The following is a 23,473-nucleotide window of genomic DNA, read 5'->3' as shown; positions in this document are numbered from 1 at the left end:
CCTCTTGCCTGGTCTATCTTCTATAAAAGCATAAAATATAACACAATGTAAAATAAACACAACTACAAGCCATAGATGTCCATGTTCAAGATACAGTAGCTTATCTGTAAAATGTTGAGCCGATCACAGTTCGTACTAAGGTGTACCCATAAACAGCATTAGCATAGGAACATCGCAATGGTGTGTTCTAAATGCACTGTCCCAAGCTCCTTTTGTATGTCCATGTTCAGTTGGCTGAAAGCATCTTAGTGTAACAGAAGAAAAAGACCTCACGGTTCTGTACAAAATTTATTCATTATAGCAAAGGAAGATGGCTTAAATAATCTATATTTTTGATTTGTGTTCTAAAAAATATTCCATGGAACAATTACCGCTGCAAGCATTGTCCTGTCCCAGATAAGTGCCAGCCTGCCCTCCACCCCCCAGGCAGAAGCAGTAGCTTGGAAGAGTGAGGCATGCACCGATGGAGAGCACCTCCAGGAACGCGCCTGGAGGACCGGCAGAAAGATGGTGGATTAGTAATATGGTGATCCATGACACAACAGCACCTCTTGTGGCTGGGGCATTAAATGTCACATATCACGGCCCACGCCCTGTTGCTGTTTTCTTTATTATCGCTATGTTTGCTGTTCTTGTATGGATGGACCTGTTCCCAAGTTGACTGCATGGTCCAGGATGAAAGAGTTAACCGTGCAAGCGTCCACTCGCCTTGTTCAAGCACGTTTCTTACATGTCCAAATTAGATGATGGGCTCCTGTCCCAACGTGTCTTGGCTATGCAGATCCTTGACTAGTCATAAATTAAAAGGAACAATTCTAGTTTTTAAATATTTCCTAAAAGAAAAAAAAGGCATTTTTTTTCCACACCAGGAAATGGAAATTGTGTATAAAAAAATAACAAAATGCATCTAAAGGGTCTTGTAAACTTCTGAAAATACCCTCTGCCGAGAAATAGGCCTGTAGTTCTTTTCATTGAGGCTTTTCTTTCCTTTGCCAAATCCTGCCGGGCTCCCATTGCCTTTACTCGTGAGTCGCCACCCTGCACATGCGCACACGCTTCAGTTCCATTCGCTTTGACAGATACGCTCTGGGGCCTCAGCTGCATTTGCAGGTCTTCACCACCATGTTGGACAGCTGTTCCACTTTAGGAGTCCGGCCGAGGTAGTAGACAATTGGGAGGGGCTCCAGTACTTGAGGGACACAGCAAGGGGAGGCCGAGGCGCCTGGGTTGTGCTGGTTGTACAGCGCCAGAACCTGCAGAGAAGAAAGAGAAATTGGTTACTAGGTGGCTGGCTTAAGTCCCACTCAAACCTCTGGACAGCCAAATCCTTATTTTTCCTAAATCAGAATCGTGACATAATCTGTTCATTTTCAAAGCACCCGTCAACTTCTTTTTCCTTGTGATCTATTACGATTAGGTGATTACAGGACCATAAACGTAACTAGTTTAAAAATATAAAAATCAAGTCGGTTTCCACAGTTCTTTGAAATTGTTCGTGCGATCGTGAGCATTTTGGCACAGGTGTAAGTAAAAACACAATTGTCAAAAGGTTACGAGCCTGGATGTGTGTGTTAGAAGACATCTAGCTTGCTTTTGAGCTGGAAGGTTAAACATGGCACTTCATCATTTATTTATTTAATTTAAAATGTATAGAGCGTGCCAAACCCGTGGGTATCCGGGTGCTGGAAAACAGGTAATGTGCTACAGCCAATAATAAAAACATCTGTTTGGCATATATTATATAGAAACATATTTACAGACATAGGATAATTTACAGATGCATAGGATTGGTAAGCATATTGATCAGTGATATTTACATGTGCAATCTCCGTGATTTCAATGTGCAGACATATTTGCTGTTCTGAGACACCCAAGTCGATATACGTGTGCTTAAACACAGCCCCTCTGCCTAAAGAGCCATGACAGTAATTCTATCCATATACTTGTCCTGTGATGTGCGCATGTTTTCAATTTCCTCTCCAGCCTGGCCTCATATGCATTTACATTTAGTCATTCTAGATCTCCTATTCCCCACCCGCTCCCACGTCCTCTCAGAGTGGTCATTCCCTGAACATATGCACCTTCCCTAAGTTATTTTTTATTTTATTTATTTATTGTTTAAAGCCTGGACGTAGCTCGAGAGCAGCAGAGTGCTGTACAGGGTGTGGGTAGCCAGCATTTGGACTGCCATCTTTTAACAGTAGCGCAGTACTATGAGGTCTGTGCGTCGGTGTGTGCGTCCATTGGAATAAGTCCTTTGTCAGGTGTTGTTGAAAGACCAATGTTTTGAGAGATTTGTGAAATTGGAGAATTGTGGGGGCCTTCCGAGCTAGTTGTTTGTCTCAACCCGTCCCCGTTGCATGCCCGGATTCCTTGCCCAATCCGTGCTTCCTTTCTTTCCTGGGCCATCCTTGACCTTTCCAGATTTGAAGGCCATCCCTTTTTCTGTCCTAGCACCCGCATTCCCTCTTTTCAATGGTCTTGTATGCCCAGCCACTCCTTTAACCAACTCCTTTGTTTAGCCACACCACCCTGGTGCCAAAACAATCACCCTTATCATCTCTGCGCTAAACAGGTGGGGCAGCATCATCTCAGAGCTGACTCCAGTGGGTACCCTGTGATTACAGGGCAGGGTGTTCAGTTTGGAAGTAATAGGTTCCCTTTAGAGGCTTGCCAAATTGTCTCCTACATGCTTGAGACTTTGCAAGCAGCTTATGATTCGAAAAGCCTGTCCTACTGAAATTACATGAAAAGAATAACAAAACAGCAGTCAACCTGCAAATCTGAGAGCACTAGCACATTTAGTCCAAGTTACACTAACCATGTGAAAGAACAATCCAACAAGCGACCAGACAATGAAAGGTGAAATGATCAATGTCTAAAGAAACATGCCAGTGTTTACCAATACTTAGGAGAAGCTTGGGCAGGGTCATGCTTAGGTTTAAAGGTGTTCATGCCTCTCTACCCGAAGAAAGGAAAGTACATTACAGAATAGATTTGGAGAGGAAATGCACGTGGATGGCTAACATACAAAGAAGCATTTTGTCTGCATATGTAGTGACTAGCGGAGTGCAAAAGCCTCTTACCATTACAGAAATGCCCGGGCCCATAGGACCCTTTTCAGAATTGTGGCTAACATAAAAGTGAGGGTGGCAGCTAGATATTTCCAATTTATACACACAGAACCTTAACCCATGGCTGATTCTGAACCCCAGCTGACAGCATCTATTCCATAATTAGAGACCCCCCTCCCAAGACGACACATATCCTCCAATCAATAAGGGCCCGATGAACCACTTATGTCAGCTAATCAATGACTCCCCTTCACCATGACAAAGGCAACCCCACCTAATGACTGCCTCAGCACATGACTCATACCCTAAAGGCCCGCATCACCAACTCCAATCGCTCAATCAGGGACTGTCTCCCTAACAGTAACTGGCCACCCTCTGGCCAATTACAATCCCTAACTAGTGACCGCCCCAACAGACAACCAAAACATTTCACCCAACCATTGACTGTCACCAATGACCAACCCTTTTTTCCTTCACCTGCTGCTATGTTAGTGTGTGCAGTGTACTCCCCACTCTTTTGATGACTAAGAAAACCCTACTATTACTACCGCCAGGCAAAAGTGGGTGCAGTCTCTGACATCACCCAGCCGCAGGGTATTTCCAGCTCCGTTGGCGGGCAGGCACAGACATCCCTGGAGCACAGCTAAACTACATGTCCCTGGCTATGCTGTCTTGTCCTGCAGCTGGGAACTCTGGGATCTTAAGAAGGATCCAGGATCTAATGGTGCAGTGAAGTGTATAAATGCACTCTCCGGGGGGCATTGGGTTTCCTTGGGACCCTATCTTCTCCTTTGGGGGAAGTGGATTGGAATGCAAAATGCAGATCTCCACCTTGGTGGTCTACATTTCCATCCTCCATCAGGTAGCAGCCTGGTCCAGAGTTACGCATGTGCCATGCCAAGTGGGGAATCATTGATTTGAATGTTCCTGCCGTCGTGCCGTGGAGAATATTCTCCATTTAGAATGCTTGTCTGCACATTCATTTTGACCAAATTGGCCTTGTCGCCCTTTTTGATGCAGCAAAGTGTGTCACCAGCACCATCAAAAGTGCTGGCTGATGTTTGCTAATAGGGGAGCAGTTTATAATTTAGTCCCAGTTCACTCCTCCTCGAGTTGAGGGGTATTATGATTAAGCAGCATACCGCTCCCCTGTGGGATCTGCCGAAGGTGAAAGATGCACTCAGCCAATGCTTTTTCCCCCATTTCCCCCTATCGCTGGACATTCAGCTCCATCACGCACTGAAACAAGGTGGAGTGATTTAATGCATTAATGGATATAGTTCCAAAGATACTTCTGCACCCCCTCAGAGGTACTCTGCCTTTCCTTTCCTCTCCTTCCCCGAGAAGCTGTCTCCCAAGCTCTGGTTCTCTCTAGGTTGGAGTACTGCAACAGCCTCTTTCTAAATCTACCTGCCTCTACTCTCCGCCCTTTACAACGAATCCAGAACAGGACTGCGAGAATTGTCCTAGGCCTCAAACCCTGGGATCATTTCTCTCGAGCTCTGAAATCCCTTCATTGGCTCCCAGTGGATGCAAGGATTAAATTCAACACCCTCTGCATTGTCCACAAGGCTTTCTGGGGCCTGGGTCCAAAATACCTTTAACTATCCCTCCATAAATACCTCCCATCTCGAGCCTGTCACTCCTCTACCTGTAACTCCCTGCGGATCAGTCGTTTTTCAAAGAAAAGAGCTGGGGGTAGATCTCTGTCATCGGCTGGGGCCTCCCTTTGGAACAGCCTCCCTGCCACTTTGAAACTTGATGAGAACCATCTCCTGTTCCAGAAGCACCTCAAGACCCTCCTCTTCGCCTCTGCCTCCACCCACCCAGCTGATCTATTTCTCTCTCGGTACCATGCACCTGGCCACCCTCTTTCCACCCGGCCCATGTACTTGCTCACCCTGCCACCCTCCTGCACTGCCTCCAGTCCACCCCTCGCACTGGCGTCTGTATCTGTACCCATACAGGCCCCCACCCTATTTTTTATTTTCTTTCTACACTTATCAGACATACCCTGTCTGCTGCCTTAAACCCAGCACTTGCCACTTGCTAGCTGCACTACCACCTTTATTGTAATTATTATTTATTTATTTTATTTATTACTATTTATCTGTTTCTACTATGTTCCGCACTTGCCACTTCTCCCCCCTCCCTTGCACGTGTCCCCTTTTCCCTTTCCCATGCAGTTGCACGTTCTCAATGTCACTGGGCCTAGTATGATCGTTTTTTTGTTCTCCTTTGTTTCCCCTCCCTTGCCTTGTTGCGCTCTGAAACACTTGGGTATGAGCGCAATATAAATAAAATATCAATTCAATTAAAAAAAAGCCTGCTCATGGGGGAGAGTACCGTTCTGGGGTGCCGCCACCTAAATGCATCTTATCTGATACTGAACAGATTATGAAAGTTCTTTAAGTCTTTCATTTTAGTGATAATTTGCTGGACTATGGAACTATGCTGCTTAAACAACACACGCGTTATTAATACTGGTGCAGCATCGTAGTCCTTTTAGCAGGACTGAATGGGTGCATCTGGAGCTCTTGATTGAAAACATTCGGTTTTCGGTGAAGTGGAAAGGGTATCACTACATATTATCCCCACCAAAAATATCGCTGTATACATGGTCGTCTGGAACTGCCATAGGTGATATTTTTGGGGGGAATCATTTTTGCGTTTTTTTGGCAGCGGGGGTTGCGGTGGTGTTCCCCGCAAGTTTAAAAATAATGTGGGGGTTGCGGGGGTGTTCCCCGCAGGTTCCATGCCTTAATAACACTGCAAAAATATGGCGATATCTTTGAATGCCGATATTTTTGCAGGGATATTAACACATGGAATCATGGGAAGCTTGAAAAAGACTCCCCACCACACATCAAGTGAAATAATCTTGAGCCGTTTATCTGGGATAGAGCATCAAGTCTCTGCGTCAAGAGAGTATGGACCATGGGCTATACCAATGACACCAGAGGCTGTTATCTGAGGCCCACACACACACATCTCTACAACCAGTGAATTACCTCCCCTGAGCGCCCCTGTTGCAATTAGACGCTTCGACTTTCAGGTTAAACACACATATCTCTTTAATGGGAGCGGGTAGGCTTTACCTTCATGGACCCAAGTTATTAATTAGCAGGGGGTGTTTGGAATAGAGCTGGGGAGCAATGGGGTTAGGCCCTGGGCTAATGATTGATATTGGGATCAATCAAGAAAGCTTGCTTATGCAAACATTAATGAAATAAAAAAGTAGTTCATTTTAGGGTTTCAATAGAACTCTAAAAATATTAAAAGAAGATTCTGAATGGTATTGTCTCATTGCGTTCATGTGGTCGGATTAATAAAAACACCTTATTTTTTCTTTAAGCACCTTAAAAAACCTTCACAATTTTGGAGCCATATGAAGCAATGCCAATGGTTCCTCTTCGTCAAAGAAGCGTTACAATGCAAAAAGTAGGGTTTCAGGTTTATTTTCTTTCTCATAACATGGCAGAACAAATAAATACTACATGTGCAAAATGTTTACCAATGATCTTATGGAAAGGGCAAGTTCTTTCTAAAAAAAAGTAATGGATGACCTGACTCCCTCTACTGATCTCACACACATAAAAGTGACTTGTTTTATGGGCCACATGTAAAGTAAGGGGTTTATTAGCAGAGTTGACTGTGTCCCACTAGGAGGCTCTAAAGGCAAGGCTAGAGGTGCTCTGGCAGAGCTTTGCAGAGCCACTGTTTATATTAGCAGAGGGTGATATGGGTCAAGATAGAGGTACACTGGCCGAGCTGTGTGGGGTCGGGTGATACGGATCACATGTTTCCTAGTGACTTCATGCCGGATTCCTCCTGCTTCTAAGCTCAGTAACAGTAGACTTTCCTACTGTGCTGTGTGAAGGTAGTCAATGTAGGAACCGTGGAAGGATGAAGGGCTGAGAAGGCCTGTATCTGCAGGCAGATCACAGATGTCTGGGACGAGCGCTTAGCTTGCTGCAATATCAACTCCAGGTTACAGATGTGCATTTTAATCAGAAGATAGTGGTACATCTGGATAGTGGTACATTGGTAGGGTGGTTTTCGGTCCCAGTAATTGAGAAGCAGGGAATGATACAGGTCACTATAGACGTGTAATGGAAGAGCTGTAGGGGACCAGGCAGGGATTCGCCTTCGGATAGAGGTGGACTGGCCTCTGAAGTTGCAGTTCTGTAACATTCATTTCACATAATGGTAGTTCATTATGAGTATGTTGGTAATGGTAAAAACATGCAATATTCTAATAACTTCCTAATTTTAAAACGTCACCAAATTATGCGTTTGGGTGCCATGGGATTTTTTCTGAAGGTGGTACATAAAGAATATTATATAAATAACTTACATGTTCCCCGTGCAGTGCTTGCCAGGCACTCCATGCACTAAATATCCCATATGATCCCAATTCATAATTTGGTGGTATTTTAAACACACGTTTTGCCACCATACACATAATAAAAAATAAAAAAATACACTCAGCTGGCTCTTCCCTGGTTCTGCTTCTGCTCTTACCCTGCACTTGCCACCATCCGGCCGTTTATTTATCTTATTTATCCTACTAGCCCATGTACTGCACTTTCTCCTCTCCCATGTACTGCACTTTCCCCTCTCCCTTCCCCCTCGCTCTTTTCCCTTTCCCATGCACTTGCGCCATCTGAATGATCGTTGTCTGTCTTCCCTGTGTTCTCCCTCCCTTCCCTCGTCGCGCCTCGAAACACTTGTGTATAGGAGCGTTATAAATGCCATATCATATCATAACAGCCAGAGGAGGACAGACAAAGGTACCCCACAAATGCACGAGTCCCCAATAAGTCGGAATCCACTTTGTTTATTCATGTCTTACGCTTGTATACGCCACCAACCTCAGGCACAGTCACTTTGTAGCATCTGCAAGGCAAAGGGAAGGGGCCGAGGTTTCTGCTCTGCAGTCTTTAACCCGTTCACCACCCTGAGGGTGGATAGATACAGGTTCTAATTTCCATGAGAAAGCATTGAAATCCCGGCAGTGAACGGGTTAAGAAATGTACTAACAGCATCATCTGACTAGGAATACTGTACGGTGATATCAGACTACGCGTCCCGTTTGTAGAAATGGAAGCAGGTGTGACCGAGACAGCTGTCTTTCCAGGGAAAGTCCCCTGACACCCCCCAACAAGGCTGCTAAACCAGCCCTGACCTGCCGTCGCCCTGCGGCCGGGAAAGCAAGCCGCCCTTGAAATCGATAGCTGGCCGTCAGAGCATCCCAGACATACCAGCTGAGGGGGGAGGACAACGTGTGGACTAGAGCTTCTGACACCCAACCACTCGCCCTCGGCCTGGCACAAGGAGCAGCAGGGCCGCAGTGGAGTCCCAACGGAGCGCGTGCAGGGACGGATGAAACCAGTGCTTCATTTCTGGGCGTGTTTGCCAGGGCTGAGCCCTGGCACTTATTTCTGAGCCCCGGCACTTATTGTCTCATGATTATGAAATAATGATAGCCATAGCATCCATCAACCCCAATGAGCAGCTGTGAGCTGTAGTTTAACCCCAAATATGTTGACACTGCAGGGAGCAGCTGTGGGCGGTGGCAGCCATGGTGGGGAACTGCCCGCCCGCAGTGTCACAAGCCAGCTAGAAAATATTTGGGCCCTGGCACTTATTTTATTACACATTAAGCACTAGATGGAACATTCCACTGTGCTTAGCTAAGTACATGAACCAGAAGCCGCTGGCAGCACTACCTTGTGCTCCATTCGTCCAAGTAGCTCCTTATCCCACAGTCAAGCAGAAAGAATTAAAAATAGGTGATTAATACAATAAAACGTGCCCACCTTATCCTGGATTTTACAAATGCACCCATTGGGAGAACAGAACATAATAAAAATATGCACAGGAAAGCAAGCGCTGGCAGAACCCATAACTTAAGCTTTTCTGATAACACGTTTGATTGTGTTTACTCACAGAAAATCAGGGGGTGTGTGGAGGAAGATGGAAGCAGAGGAGACAGTGTCACGTTAATAGACGATCTTATTCCCAGCAGTTGTCAGGCATGGCGTCATTCGGCCAAATATCCCCAGCATATGCCAGTTATTGCGATTTATTCACGCCTCGATATTCCCATTCCACTTAAACTATCGCCATTATATGTCAAGATGCTTCCACAAAAATGACAGGTATTTCTGTCCGGATGTTCACAACATATGTCAGATACTGCTGATATATGTGTAATAACTCCATTCAATGTCTAGGTTTTTACATAACAAGCGCAGGTAGCCCGACCATTTTGCCACCGTACAGTATATCCTGGCACCTCTTCTATGTTCAGCAATTTTTATAATATGCACATGAATTCACACAGTTTGCATGATATTAACTTGCCATCAGATGTCCATGATCGCCCATCATACAGCCAGGCACTCTCGCCATATCTATGTTTTGCCATGATATGGCTAGGTACTCACACCATAAACTAGAGACCATCATATCCCGGGTATTCTCACGATGTTCCAGCCATTTTAGTCATATGCCATACCATACTCACAACAAATACTTCATTTTCCCGCCATATCACCAGGTACTCCAATGTTTAGTCAGACATTGCTGCCAATTGCCCCAATATGCACACAATTTTCCCGTTATGTCAATCATATGCAAAGGTTTTCATACTATTAGCCATGCTGGTAAGATGGCTCAGCGGGTTAACTGCTCGTTACTGCAATCTGTGTTTGACCTGCAGGACGCTCGTTCAAATCCCAGCAAGACCAACTCAACGTTTCATCCTTTGAGGTCGATAAATGATTACCAATTTCGATTGGGTAATAATAGTAATGTATGTAAATAGGTCCTATTTAAAGTGATTTAGATTAAAGTGCTTTTTAAAAAGCAAGTTATTATTATTATTATTATTGGCATTATATGGCCTGTTTTTCCAGGTAATGTGTTTTAATGTGCTTTGTTCTCTATGTTTGTGCTGTGAGCTGCTGGAATGCCTATGGAATGTTGATGTGTTGAACCCGTAGACCTAGGGCCCTTTAAGATGAGGTAGCAATACTTAGAAATGGAGGGGGATGCAGATCACACTCAAACATCAATGATCAAACTGACACAGATTATTGGGAAAACAGAGTACTGTTTTATTTGCAACTATCTAAAAACAGGGAGTTACAACGGACATCAACGGACGTTCGCTCGATCTCCCTCAACACATTTCATAAAAAACATGACTTTTATAGTAAAATCTCATCATCAATTATGTCATCCTACGTGGCAAACTGCAAAAACCTACTTGGGAAAGTGATAGGCTTAGAGGGAACATCTAAGTATACGTTCCATACTTGACAGGGATAGTGATTGGGTCTCTTTAACATCAGGTGGGCAACTAGGCCCTCCTATAGTGCATGTCATCTACATCATCACAAAATGTACGATGTTTCATTGTTTATACAAACTATAGAGATCTCTGCTACGTGGCCCTCTACAATTGGTTGGCACTCTCATACCCCACTGGAATATTCCACACGCTATCAGCACACAGACTGGCGCCCCAGGTGCTCATGGGCTGGTCTTGACCATAGCTTCCCACCCAATTAGTCTTTCATTCATCATCACTCTTGCAGTCTTCCAGTCAATTAAGGCTTAGAACTTGGCCTTGTAGATGTCCTCTGCACCTGAGAATAAAAGGGAGTATAGGCATAGTTTTTCTCCTGGTTTCGGTGTAGCTCAACCCAATATCTATTTTCATCTGACCATGTGACTAGAGACCACGTTTCCGAGCTCTTTGCTGCATTTAATACTATGAAAGGGATGGTTCGCCCAAAATGTTTTATTTCAAAAATAGATAGGCAATATTAAAAAAAAATCGATTGCCATTTTTTTTCCAAGTCCCTATGTAAAATTTTGAGCATATCAAGCTCAAAGAAAGCACATGGGGGCATCCATTTTGTGAAATGGATGCCCGCCGCTGTGCTCGCTTTGGCTTTTGCGGCAGTAATGAAGGAAAAGCCAGCCAGCTCTAGTAAACAAAAGCTACCACTGGGTGGCTTTTCCTTCATTGGTGCTGTACACGGAGGACGGGGACCGGAGACTACAGGCAGAAAAGCTGCAGCTGCATCTCGGTAAGTGCTATTTATTTTAATAAAAATAAACACTAGCTGCGTTTTTTTTCTAAGTTTTCCGGGCTGGATGAGCCCGGAAAACTTAGAAATTAAACCGCAGCTTTAAAAATGTTGTATTATGTTTGTGGTAGCTTTTGAGCGACCGCAAACATAAATACAACGTTATTGTGTTTGAAAACGCTGCGGTTTTTCTTTCTAAGTTTCTCAGGCTCCTCCGGCTCGGAGGAGCCTGAGAAACTCAGAAAGAAAAACTGCAGCGTTTTCAAACACAACCGCGTTGTGTTTCTGCCTGCCGTGGCTATCACTTTGGGTCTCCGGTGCTCCCCCAGGAGAGCACCGGAGACCCAAAGTGAAAGTCAAGGCAGGCAGAAACACAACACGGTTGTGTTTACATGCCGCAGTGTTTCTGCCTACAGCTGATTTCCCATTTGGGGCTCTCGGGCTCCCCACGGGGGGCCCGTGAGCCCCAAATGGGAAATGCTAAATGCTGCAGTGTTTCTGCCTAAATCTGCTTTCCCATTTGGGGCTCTAGGGCTCTGGGAGCCCTAGAGCCCCAAATGGGAAAGCAGATTTAGGCAGAAACACTACGCGGTTATTTTCTGCAATGCTAAATGCTGCAATACTTCTGCCTAAATCTGCTTTCCCATTTGGGCCTCTAGGGCTCCCCACGGGGAGGTGCACTTGAGGATCTCTGATGTCATCATTTGGCCACAACACCCAAAGAGTATGGAGCTCCGTGGCTTTGTGATCGGCTGTGCTGCAAGAGCCCTCCCCCGCTGTCTCTTCACCAGTTGGGCTCAGCTCTACTTGGTCAACTCACTTGATGTCTATGTGCTACATCTCCACCAGTGCAGGCAAATCCCTGGCACACTCCTTACAAAGGTTAATCCATCTACAGGGCTTCTCCCCTGTGGCCATGACATTCTGCCGCACTCCTACAGCCAACGGCACAGATAGCTACTGACTGTCGCTGCTTGGCAGGTAAAAATTAAACTTGGCTGCCACTTGCAGACCCAGCTCTCCTCTGGCAGAAAAACAGTCTTGTGCTCCAACACTCTGGTACTTAAAGCCTGACAAACTGGCTCCACTTACCTCTGCTGACACTGAGGCCCTTGCAGGACCAAACGGTCTCCACGGCCCGTAACAGCTTCTTACAGGCTGACCCCGGCTACCAAACACAGCTGTGCCTAACCACCGCTCTCTTTCCATGGAGAGAGGGCCTTCGCTGTTGGGAGGGGGGGTCCGGTGGATTTCCCCTGCTCTCAAAGCATCTCTTCTGCACTTCAGGTGCTGTCCGCCTTAAACAGCCGCTGGGTTGGTACTTGTCCTGTACAGGTGAGTCTTCAGTCACAGATGGGTGATTAACTTGTTTGCTTAAGTTTCTGGTTACAGGTTTACGCATCAGGTAAGCACATCAGGTAAAAGGGAATACAGAGACATCCACTGGCGCCCTCTCGCAAAGGCAGCTCACTTCTCAACTGGCACACACAGACCACTCACAGGGAATCACACATCAGCATTCCAGCAGCACAATGCTACACTTATCCTGTATAGATGAGTCTTCATTCACAGATGGGTAAGTAACTTCTTTACTTATGTTTTTGGTTACAGGTTACAGGTTTAAGCATCAGGTAAGCACATTAGGAAAAAGGGAATCAGGCATCAACATTCCATGACTCAACATTCCACAGGCATTCCAGCAGCTCACAACCTGGCAAGACAAGCATAGGGAAAGAGGCACATTACAACATATCTCCCTCCTTTACAAAATAGACAAAGGGAGTAATGGACTTCGGAATTATTCAACTCTGCAAGATAAAATACTGCAATCATGTGATGATTCTAGTGGCAAGCTTTTCCAGGTCTCAATATTGCCACAATACCAGGGACGTCATTTCACCAAAATGCCAGGGGTAGCGGAAGTGACATCACACGACCCTTAACCCCTGATGACATCACAGAAAGTGGTGTCATTTGACTCCACCCCGAAGTGATATCGTGGGAAGTGATGGAACACAACCTTTCACCCGTTGACAAAACAGGAAGTGGCATCACATAGCATTGTACACTACGAAAAATATGGTTACAATATCACTATGATTTGATGTACATTTCATACAAATGTCGATATCTTTTACGTAACTAAGCTCTGCCATGTAACAAGTGCCACGATTCTTACGGGCTGCTGTGCGCTGTATACATTTGACTAAAACAAACAAAACAAACAAACAAACAAATAAATACAAGAATGGATCACCATATGTATCGTTAAGCTCAGTGTGTATAGGCCCATATTACCAAATCACTGTGAATGCAAGCAGACGTCCATGACCAAATGATAATGATGTGTTATTATATAGCACTTACGCTTAAGCACTTTATATAGAAAAAATATACCCAATATCACCCACACTGTGTTGGTACTCATTTAGCAACCTCAGAAGGATCAAGTGCTGGGTTGAGGCGTTTAAAAACAGACTAAATCAGTGACTCACCCCCTGAAGTGTGCCTGAAATAAACCTTTAATTAATCTAGCAATTATTGTCTAGAATTCCAGAAAGACACATTATTTGGTATTCCTATTCTTTCTTATTTAGGGTCAGTGCTGAAAGTGTTAGACTTATGGCAATCCTGTTCTTATTTTTCTTCTTTTTTTAAGGGGCCTAAACAAGAAAGCCAGCCACGCCAGAAGTAAGGAGCCACATGGTGCTGGGAACAGCCCAGGAGCTTGCATTTAAAAATAAAAATAAAAGAAAGTTATTTTTTGTTTCGTTTTTCTTTTAGAGGTCGCAAGGGAGACCACAGAGGTAGCAAGGGAGACATCAGAGGTCGCAGTTGTGACCTCTGGCGACCCCTAAATGACGTCCATGCACAATACTCCTCTACACTGAGCAGTACTCGCCTGAGTCTTCTCATGGTTATTGAAAACTACTTAACATGTATCCCTGTTACCACTAGCTCATCCCCTCCCTCTCTTTCCAACTGCTTTTCCTTTCAGTATTCGTTCATTCTGTTGACTAATCCCTCTTTCCTATGACCTCCTTCCCCAACCATCCCCTTCTTTTTGACAGACAATGGTCTAGTGGCACTCTGTCAGGTTCACAATATGCCACCTTTTCTGGGACAAGGCTAGGCAGTGTCAGAGGTCCATGGTTATGGGCGCAGTCTAGTTATTGGATAGCACATGTCCAAGTATTCACAACATTTGTTAAGTTTTGCCATCAAATGCTCATGTAGTCAAACTATTTGGAAATTATTTGCACAATGCGTGCAGGTGCTCGTGTCCTTTGGTCAGATATTGCCTTCATATGTCCTATACAAATTGAGGCAAATTGGCTGGTATTGCTATTATTTAATGAGATACTTCCCTAAATATTTTTATAGTGAGATCGAATACTTACAACTTTGCCATGTATTGCCATACTTTGTCAAGTTATTGGGCCTCATTACGACCCTGGCGCTAAGGGATTACCGGTACCGGTAAGGGTACCCGTACCGGTAATCCCTTAGCACCTGATTACGAGGTCCCTTTGTGGGTTGGAGACTTTAACGCCTGCTTTTTGCAGGCGTTAAAAACCAACCCGCAAAGGGACCTTGGTGCTAAGTACGGTGCCGCAATTTGCGGCACCGTACTTAGTGCCTTCCCCATTTCCATTTAGCCCTATGGGGCAAAAATGGGAATGGGGAAGGGCCATGGCGGCATGGGGAATTACCGCCCCGCCAACCTCGGTATGGGGTGGAAATTCCCCATTCCGCCATGGCGGAGTCGGTAAGTTACCGGCATGGACCATGGTGCTATTCGCACCATGGTCCAACGCCAGGGTTGTAATGAGGGCAATTGTGTGATTTGCTAGCAATTTATATCATTTGCCCAGGTACTCAAATAGGTTGTCAAGCATCATCATTATGCATCCAGATGCCAAATCAAGTGGCAGATATTGTCATTATCTGCCCTAGATGATGATGGGAGAGGAATGTAGAGCCCCTGCTTCCTCACGGCTGCCCACTAACAGAAGGACAGATGGGGAGGTGTAGATGAGTCAAAGATGTCAAGCTCCTCTCTGATGCCCCAACATATCTCTCTCCCTCTCCCTCTCTCTCTCTCCCTCTTCTTCTCCGTCTCTCTCTCTCTCTCTCTCTCTCTCTCTCTCTTTCTCTCTCTTTCTCTCTCTCTCTCTCTCGGTCTCTCTCTCCCCTCTTCTTCTTCTTCTTCTTCTTGTTCTTCTTACTCTTCTTCCTCAGCCACACCAGAAAGATGGAGGGCTCCTGAAAGGGTGCATGAAAAGGAGAGAACACAGATGCAGCACTTTTCTCCCATCCCGAGTAGGTGGGTGGCTGAGGAATAAGATGTGGAGCAGAGAAGCACTATACCTTGCTCCCATTACTCTCACCCACTCTGCAAGGACCTTCTTTCTTCCAGTGCTAACATCCGGGATTGACATTATCAACTCCAGTAGCACCCAGACCAGGAGGCTACTGATCCCTCATGCAGACAATCCCTGCATTGTTTAATTGTTTAATTTACTATTATTATTATTATTATTATTATTATTATTATTATTATTATTATTATTATTATTATTATTAGGGTATTTATTGATAGTAGATCTAGCTTTAAGAAGCAACAGATTGCTTAACAATCATAGGGGGATAGCATGGGAAGGAGAACAGTGAAAGAAGGGAGTGGGGAGCTAAACACGGGATATGTCAGCAAGGGTTCCACAAGCAACCAGCAGAGGATACGATCACCCAGTCTCAGGTATAGTGGGGAGTGTAAGATGTGAGGACCTCGGTGTTAGGCTGGAGCCATTCCTTGAAGACAAGAGCCTTGAGCTGCTTCCTAAGCTATTGAAGCGAGGGGGTGAGTCTGGTGTTGATGAAGAGGAGGTTCCAGAGCCCTTGGGCGTAGACAGAGAAGGCCTGTCTTCTGGTTCTTTCCTTCCTGCAGAGTTCAAGTCTGCACATGTCCATACTTCTGGTAGATCGCAGGCTTCCAGAAATGCTGAGTTTCTCAGGGAGGTAGCTTGGGGGTTAAAGGGTGACCGTCTTGTAGATGATGCAGCAGGATTTCAATCCACTCTCAGCAGCACCCATGGCAGAAGAAAGGAACATGCCACAATTCTCTCTCTAAATTTCTAAATTCACACAAGGTCAAACATGATGGGAGACCAGGTAAATAACAGTAAGTTAAAGGGCGACACCAGTTATTGTACTGCTGCCCACTTATGGCCTAATAGTTACCTGCATGGGCGCAATTGGTCTGTTATGGTACCGTTGGTGGATATGGACTATTGTTTACAATTTTGGTCGCTATTGGCTATTATTTAATTTTGTGGCCACCACTAGTTTTCTTTTTCACTGTGGTTGCTAGTTCGGCCAACGTGTATTGTGGTCTCTACGAGCTTGGCAAAGAAATGTTGGTCACTACAAGCTTACTGTTGGTTGCTAGCAGCCTGATGTTTATATTTTGGGTCTCTAGGAACCTGGTATTGAAATGTTTTGCACTACAGACTTACTATTTAAGTTCTTGGTTGCTACTAGCCTGTTGGTTTCTACTCACCTGTGATTTACATTTTGTTCATTGCCACTGGGATGTAATTATACTATTAGTTGTTATTTACCAGATTTTCAGTGCAATTAGCAGAATAGTCTCAAGCAATCTAACATCTACACTCCTGACGATGTGATGTGCTTACTTAGCTTCACCCTCCTCCTAACCATCCTCCCCCTACCATTCACCTAGGGATTTGAAGAACTCTCCTTAATGATCACCCACTACTCTGCCTATACTCTCTCTCTTTTACGCTTCACTATCCTTCTTACATATGATAACGTGCATTATGGCCACTTTGAGCACCCTCACAGACCTGCTCTGACCTAATCTTCCACTCTCATCTCCCAGAGCGAGCCACCCTTCCCCCACCCACTGGTGGTGAAGCAGTGATCAGTAAAACACAAGGTTTAAAAGATCCACCAGAGTTGTTCTTTATCGTAAAATTCCAGAGACAAGGAAGGTTGCCATATCTATACATTTAACTCTCAGGGCTCCCCTACCTATTTCAGGAGACACTGACAAATGTAGCGATACTTGCACATCTCACTGAAGGCAACTAACTACAGGAGCAAATAGATTCAGGTGCAGGGGTCTCATTAATGAGAGGATCCCTCTCGAAGGCCACAGGCAAGACCTCCAAATCACGGATCCACAAATTGAGAATTGCTTTCATTTCATTTTCGTCAGCTGCCAGCTGTGTGTTGACTTGACACCACTGGGGGGAAAGATGATTGACGGACATAAGGGGAAAGGAGGGGGTACAGGATCATAGAGATGGACTCCCATCCTTTTCTACCATGGGACCCGACCCTAGAAAAGCCTTTGCGCAACTGAAAATTCACCTCTACTAGTCAACACCTGGACTCAGGGCTTACAGCATGCAAGGCATTGCCACGGATTCTGTCAGCTGATCGCGATCTGGCTAAGGAGGGGTTCACACCTAATCAGGTTCATATTTGTAAATACTGACTTTTATGCATCAACAGAATAGCTCATAATACCTGGGGCCGGAGTCACAAAGAGATGCATTGGAGCAAATGAAGAAGAGCCTTTGGGTAGTTTGAATGTGTACCTATGCCTTACGAATTCAAGAAGCCTTACACGGAAGAAAATCTGGAGATGCCTGGAGCAGCTTTGGGATTCCCTCCAGAAAGTGATTTGCAAGTGAACATCTGAGATTTGCTCTAGTTTCAGGCTTTATGAATCAGGTATAACACAGCAAATGCCAATCGGAGATGCTTAAAGACATCCCCTCATTAGCACTCATGTAAAGCTGCCTGGATCGGCCCCTATGTCACTGCGGGTACTCTTTTGCCTAATGTAGATGGAACACCAAGTTCCAAAGGGAGGAGGCCCTGGCCTCATCACAATGAATGCCATTACTTTCTACGGGGGCAGAGTGATACTTGCTTTAGTCATTCCCGTGTCTGCCCCTAAACATCGGGGCAAGCTGGAGGAGCAGCATTGGCCTGATTTGCCTTTGGCAATCCATGGATGATATATTTTAAGACAGGATTCTGCAACCTTTGGCTCTCTAGATTCTTGGGACTGCAGATATCAATGGTGAAGGATCATGGAACTCATAGTCCAAAACATCATCATTGTGCAACACCCCAATGTGCAGAACTTTCTGTTATGAATATGTGTGATGTACTTTGTTGTGTGGGTATTATAGTGGCCTTCCTGCGTTGACCTTTTTGCTTTTCAGGTGCAAGCATCATCAGACTTCCTGTGCACCTCCATTTATCACCTGCACAGGAGAACCAATTCTAAAATGCAGATTTTGTTTGCAACTTCAAGCCCCATAGTGTGAAGCGAGCATACCTTGGTGTACTGGTTGTTATCTAAGCTCCATATGTAGGGACAGGGCCCCATGCAGACATTGGCATAGTAGCCTTTGGGCTCGTGGATCCACTTCCAGCCCAAATCCTGACGGAAATTGATATACAGTCGGCGGACACAGCAGTTCTTCTCCTGTGACCTGGAAAAGAAGGAGAGAAAGGGGTCACTTTAGGGTTCAATGGTGAGAAGATGTTCCTGTGGTAAAGGAGAACAACAAGTTTGCAAGGCTGAAGTTCATCCAAAAACATTTTCAAAAAACAAATGTTTGAAAACCAAGTTAGAAAACGTGAAAGAATGAAGCAACCACTGAAGGAATTTTGGAGGAAGAGGTTAAGGGGTTGCATGAGTAAACTGGAGGGGTGCCAACTTACTTTAATATTCAAAAAAAGCTTCTTTAAAAAAAGGTCAGCAGGGCATGCGGTTTCTGGGAAAAAGGGATGACCCGCCTTCTACTTTTAAAATAAAATATATGTCTACAAAGGGACCATGAATTAGATGTTGTAGACAGTGGGATATAGGGCCCTAATTCCTACCCCTAGGCGACCTCAAACTTGAATCGCCGAAAAAGTTCCAAAGGTTTCCAGGAACCAAAAAACTCTCAAAGTTTGGGTGATTTGGCGAATCACAGAACATGTTCTCCCAGCACTTGTCCGAAACATCTAGAGCGCAAATTGCCTTTGCTTTGCAGGATCAGATTGAAATAATAAAGAAAGGGCTGTGTCTATGGAGTGAGAAGTTAGTGTCAGTAGATTTCAGCATTGTTCAGCAATGCTAGAGCCATTAGCCATAGTTAAAACCCATAATTGCCTTAAGTAGCTGCAGAGTCCAGGGAACAAATCTGCTTTAAATCGCCCCAACTTCACAGATTTTAACTGAGCTGAATGGCCTTCTCTTATTGCTTTTCCCAAGGTTGGACTAGGCTAGGAATAAACATGCTCTCTTCTGGTAGAATTGCAATATTTGGTCAGGGTTTGTCACATTATGAGAAAACACCACACCAAGAAGGTGACAGCCGGCTAGTGCAAGGTACCAGATTGCGCAATCTAGCCGAAGAATGGACTTGGTGGTGCATATCACAAGGTGTCAAGAAACCCCAACCATTCAGAGGCACTTTGGGGCAGTGGGGACCCCTTGTTTTACATGTGTGTGTGGTCTTTGGGTAAGTGATGTCATGCAAGGGAATGTGATTCTAGGAAAGAGAGAAGAGGAATAACAATGTGAGACCACTTTTCATTTGGGAAATATCAAACTTAAAATAAATAAATCAATACAGCAAATCAAATGGAAACAGTCACATCAAATGAAGGCAAAAGCGTAAAAGCGAGGAAGAAACAGAAATACAACTAAAGAGGCAGAAAAACAAAAACTAAATATGGTAACAAAAACAAGAGGACACATAATACAAATAGAATTAAAAAGAAAATGAAAGAAATGAGGAAGTGTTAACATTTGGAGGTAGAGATGCAGTGAACGCTAGAGCTGAGATGCCGAAGCCAGGCAGCAGAGAACAGGCACCTACGCAGAGCAGATCTCCACATCCAGAGCACGCTTGCGCCGGGAGTTCTGCAGGTGGTCCGCTCGCTCGGCCGGTGTGGACATGACCAGAAGGTAGGGAGAGTTCTGGGATTTCTTGCTGATTGATGCCATGTCTCCCCTCTTGCTCTCGAAGCCTGAAAGACAAGGTTTGGCACTTCAGGTACAGCTTGGGTCTGACACTAGAGATGATGATATGATATGAAAAGTTATTTATAACACGCTTAATACCCAGAGTTTTCTAAGAGCGGAACCGGGGATCGAACCTGTGTTGCTCTGTGTGGTCTTGTTTCCAAGTTGAACATGTTGCCCCTGAGCTATCCTCCGGAGACAAGGCCCTCAACAAATGCTCTAGAAGAAAGCATCCAGACAGCTCCAGACCCCAGGGACAAGGCACTAAGAGCAGAGCCAGGTTACAATGCATGATTCGCTTAGCGTGTCATCATAGACCAATCTACCTTTGCAAGGAATGCTGAAGGAATGATGTCCTGTCGCATGGCCATGGCCACCATAAGGGTCAAGCTCCTGGCCTCCCCTTCTGTACCCTCTTCTTTACATGGATGCACAAAACACATTGCAGCACACACCTGCCCCTTTCCCCTCTCGCGTTAAACAGAATCAGACTTCCCATATTTTTGCTGAAAATGCTGCGATCCTACTCCGGCCTATTGCAATAGCCCATCCTGGGCCCGCCTCACAATGGGATGCAGGGCCACGCTTCCAGTGCATTGGATATTGCGCCGCAGCCAGCGCCCAAACTGACCTGACGTTAACTAGAAACATGTTGCCTTGAGGAACAAGCCTGTCTGAAAGAAAGCTCCAGGTGAGGCGGGAACTGCTGCGAAGAGTGGCTCCCGCTCCTTGGCGTGGTGTCCGGGAATGCATCCACCGGCCTGGCACTGCATCCTGGGCAATGTCTCTGCAGTTCCGAGGCCTCGGGTGCCCGCCACAAGGTTGGGGGCTTGTGCCAGAGAGTGAGATGGAACGCTGAGAAGGATAGAAATGCCAGCAAGGTAGCATATCACTCTAACCACGTTTCCCTTTTTTAATGCCTTGGCAGGCTGAAGAACGATGGTCTGGAGGGCAGCTCAGAGCCATGCCAGAGGTTAAAATGAATTTTAAACCTTCCAGCCATCACCTCTTTAGTTTCTCTGCACTCCACACACTATGGCAGGGTGTCTATAATACCTGCTGTTCATCTGCCAAAGCCCTTAATTATTCTTCTTCGCTGGCACATTTACATGAGCAGAGAGGCATCTCTCCCTGTTGTCACCAGAATTCACATCGCTAGCAGTGTGTTTATTTCCATGGCTAGAGCCACCTCGCCGTGAGTTGGGTCCGTTTGGAGGTTTAGCACGAGGTGCTTCCCTCGTTGTCAGTTCAAATGTTCATGTGGTCAGTGAGAAGTCCCTCCCTTGTTGTTAGTGTGTACGATTCTATGTTCAGGTGTGGGTGTGTCTCTTGTTGTCAGTGTATATTTTTCTGAAGGCCATGGGGAGGACCCTCTCTTCCTGTCAGTGTATATGGAGCTTTGGTCAGAGAGAAGTGCTTCACGTGCTGTCAGTGAGTATGTTTCTAATGTGGTTGAAAGGGGCCTCTAATGCTTTCAATGTATATGTTTCTGTGGTCAGTAAGAGTCAACTTCTATTGCTGTCAGTGTATACATTTCTATGGTCAGCAAGAGTCACCTTCTATTGCTGTCGGTGCATATGTTTCTATGGTCAGCAAGAGTCACCTTCTATTGCTGTCGGTGCATATGTTTCTATGGTCAGCAAAAGTCACCTTCTATTGATGTCGGTGCATATGTTTCTATGGTCAGCAAGAGTCACCTTCTATTGCTCTCGGTGCATATATTTCTACGATCATAGAGAGGGACCTCTCTTGATGCCAGTATATGTCTTTCGACGGTCAGGGATACACAACTTCTCTTGATGTCAGTGCATGTGTGTCATAAGGTCATGTCAAGGGACCTTTCATGTGTATGTCTCTATTGTCAAAGAAGGGCGCCTTCTCTTGCTGTCGGTGTATATGTTCCTATGGTCAGGGAGAGGAGCATACATTGCTGTGGTCTTTTTGGATACAATGGTCTGTGAGAGGATCCTCTCTTGCTGCCAGTGTATATGTCTCTATGGTCAGGGAGTTGCCCCACTCTTGCTGTCAGTTTACATGCTTCTAGGGTCGTGTCGAGGGGACGCTCTTGCTGTCAATGCATATGTCTCTATAGTACGGGAGTAGCACCACTCTTGCTGTCAGTTTGTATGTTTCTAAGGCCATGTTGAGGGGTCTCTCTATGCTGTCAGTGTATATGTCTCTATGGTCAGGGAGTTGCCCCACTCTTGCTGTCAGTTTACATGCTTCTAGGGTCGTGTCGAGGGGACGCTATTGCTGTCAATGCATATGTCTCTATAGTACAGGAGTGGCACCACTCTTGCTGTCAGTTTGTGTGTTTCTAAGGTCATGTTGAGGGGTCTCTCTATGCTGCCAGTGTATATGTCTCTATGGTCAGGGAGTTGCCCCACTCTTGCTGTCAGATTACATGCTTCTAGGGTCGTGTCGAAGGGACGCTCTTGCTGTCAGTGTATGTGTCTCTATAGTACGGGAGTGGCACCACTCTTGCTGTCAGTTTGTATGTTTCTAAGGTCATGTTGAGGGGTCTCTCTTGCTGCCAATGTATATGTCTCAATGGTCAGGGAGTGGCACCTCTCTTGATGTTAGTTTATACGTTGTTAAGGTTATTTTGAGGAGCCGCTTACATGCACATGTTTCTATGGTCAGCTAGCGACGTTGCTCTTGCTCACGGCGTGTTTCTATAGTCCATTGCCCGTGCAGGTCAGTGTGCCAGTGTGAAGAGAATAGAAGTGGGGTGTAAATCTGATCACTAACCTTTCTTTCTAAGATAAAGGAAGATGCTTGAACGCATTCTAACTAAAAACAGACTCGCTGCTGAGGACCAGGGAGGCAGATATTTCAGTGAGTGCCATACCCGAAGCTTCCTTTCTGTACATGTTTTGATGTTGTCCTTCTGAACGAGGGGCACAAATGAGTTTTGCACCATATGACAGAGTCCCTGACAATGAGACATTTCATGAACTGCTAACAAAAATACTCATTTTCAAAAAGAAAATCTCAAAACAGGCAACTCAAACACATGTGAGGAGTTTTCCAATCGCTCTTTCACCCTACCAGGGGTCTGCAACCTTTGGCACTCCAGATATTTTGGACTACAACTCACATCAGCCCTAGCCCAAGGATAGACCTCTCCAAAAAGGTGTTCAATAATCACAGATGTGTTTTAGCTTGTTTTAACTCTTTTGTGTGGGGCAGCGAATATGGTTGAAGATTAATGTATTTCGAGGTGTGGTTCA

General features: G+C 45.3%; 1 protein-coding gene across 1 annotated transcript in view; it reads right to left on the bottom strand.

Annotated features, from left to right (window-relative positions):
* Nucleotides 1-275: 275 nt before the first annotated feature.
* The window catches only part of TGFB1 (transforming growth factor beta 1), a 128,790-nt gene continuing 105,592 nt past the window's right edge, over nucleotides 276-23,473 (bottom strand). Inside the window, exons 5-7 of the mRNA XM_069644400.1 lie at nucleotides 20,095-20,245; nucleotides 18,558-18,714; nucleotides 276-1,253 (exon numbers count right to left, since the gene is read on the bottom strand). Of these exons, the coding sequence (XP_069500501.1) occupies nucleotides 1,095-1,253; nucleotides 18,558-18,714; nucleotides 20,095-20,245 (467 nt within the window). The 3' untranslated portion in view covers nucleotides 276-1,094. The remainder of the gene's footprint in view (nucleotides 1,254-18,557; nucleotides 18,715-20,094; nucleotides 20,246-23,473) is intronic.

The sequence above is a fragment of the Ambystoma mexicanum genome, chromosome 2p (assembly GCF_040938575.1).
Source record: "Ambystoma mexicanum isolate Mex_15411 chromosome 2p, UKY_AmexF1_1, whole genome shotgun sequence".
Classification (NCBI taxonomy): domain Eukaryota; kingdom Metazoa; phylum Chordata; class Amphibia; order Caudata; family Ambystomatidae; genus Ambystoma; species Ambystoma mexicanum.
This window is presented reverse-complemented; position numbering and strand designations above follow the sequence as displayed.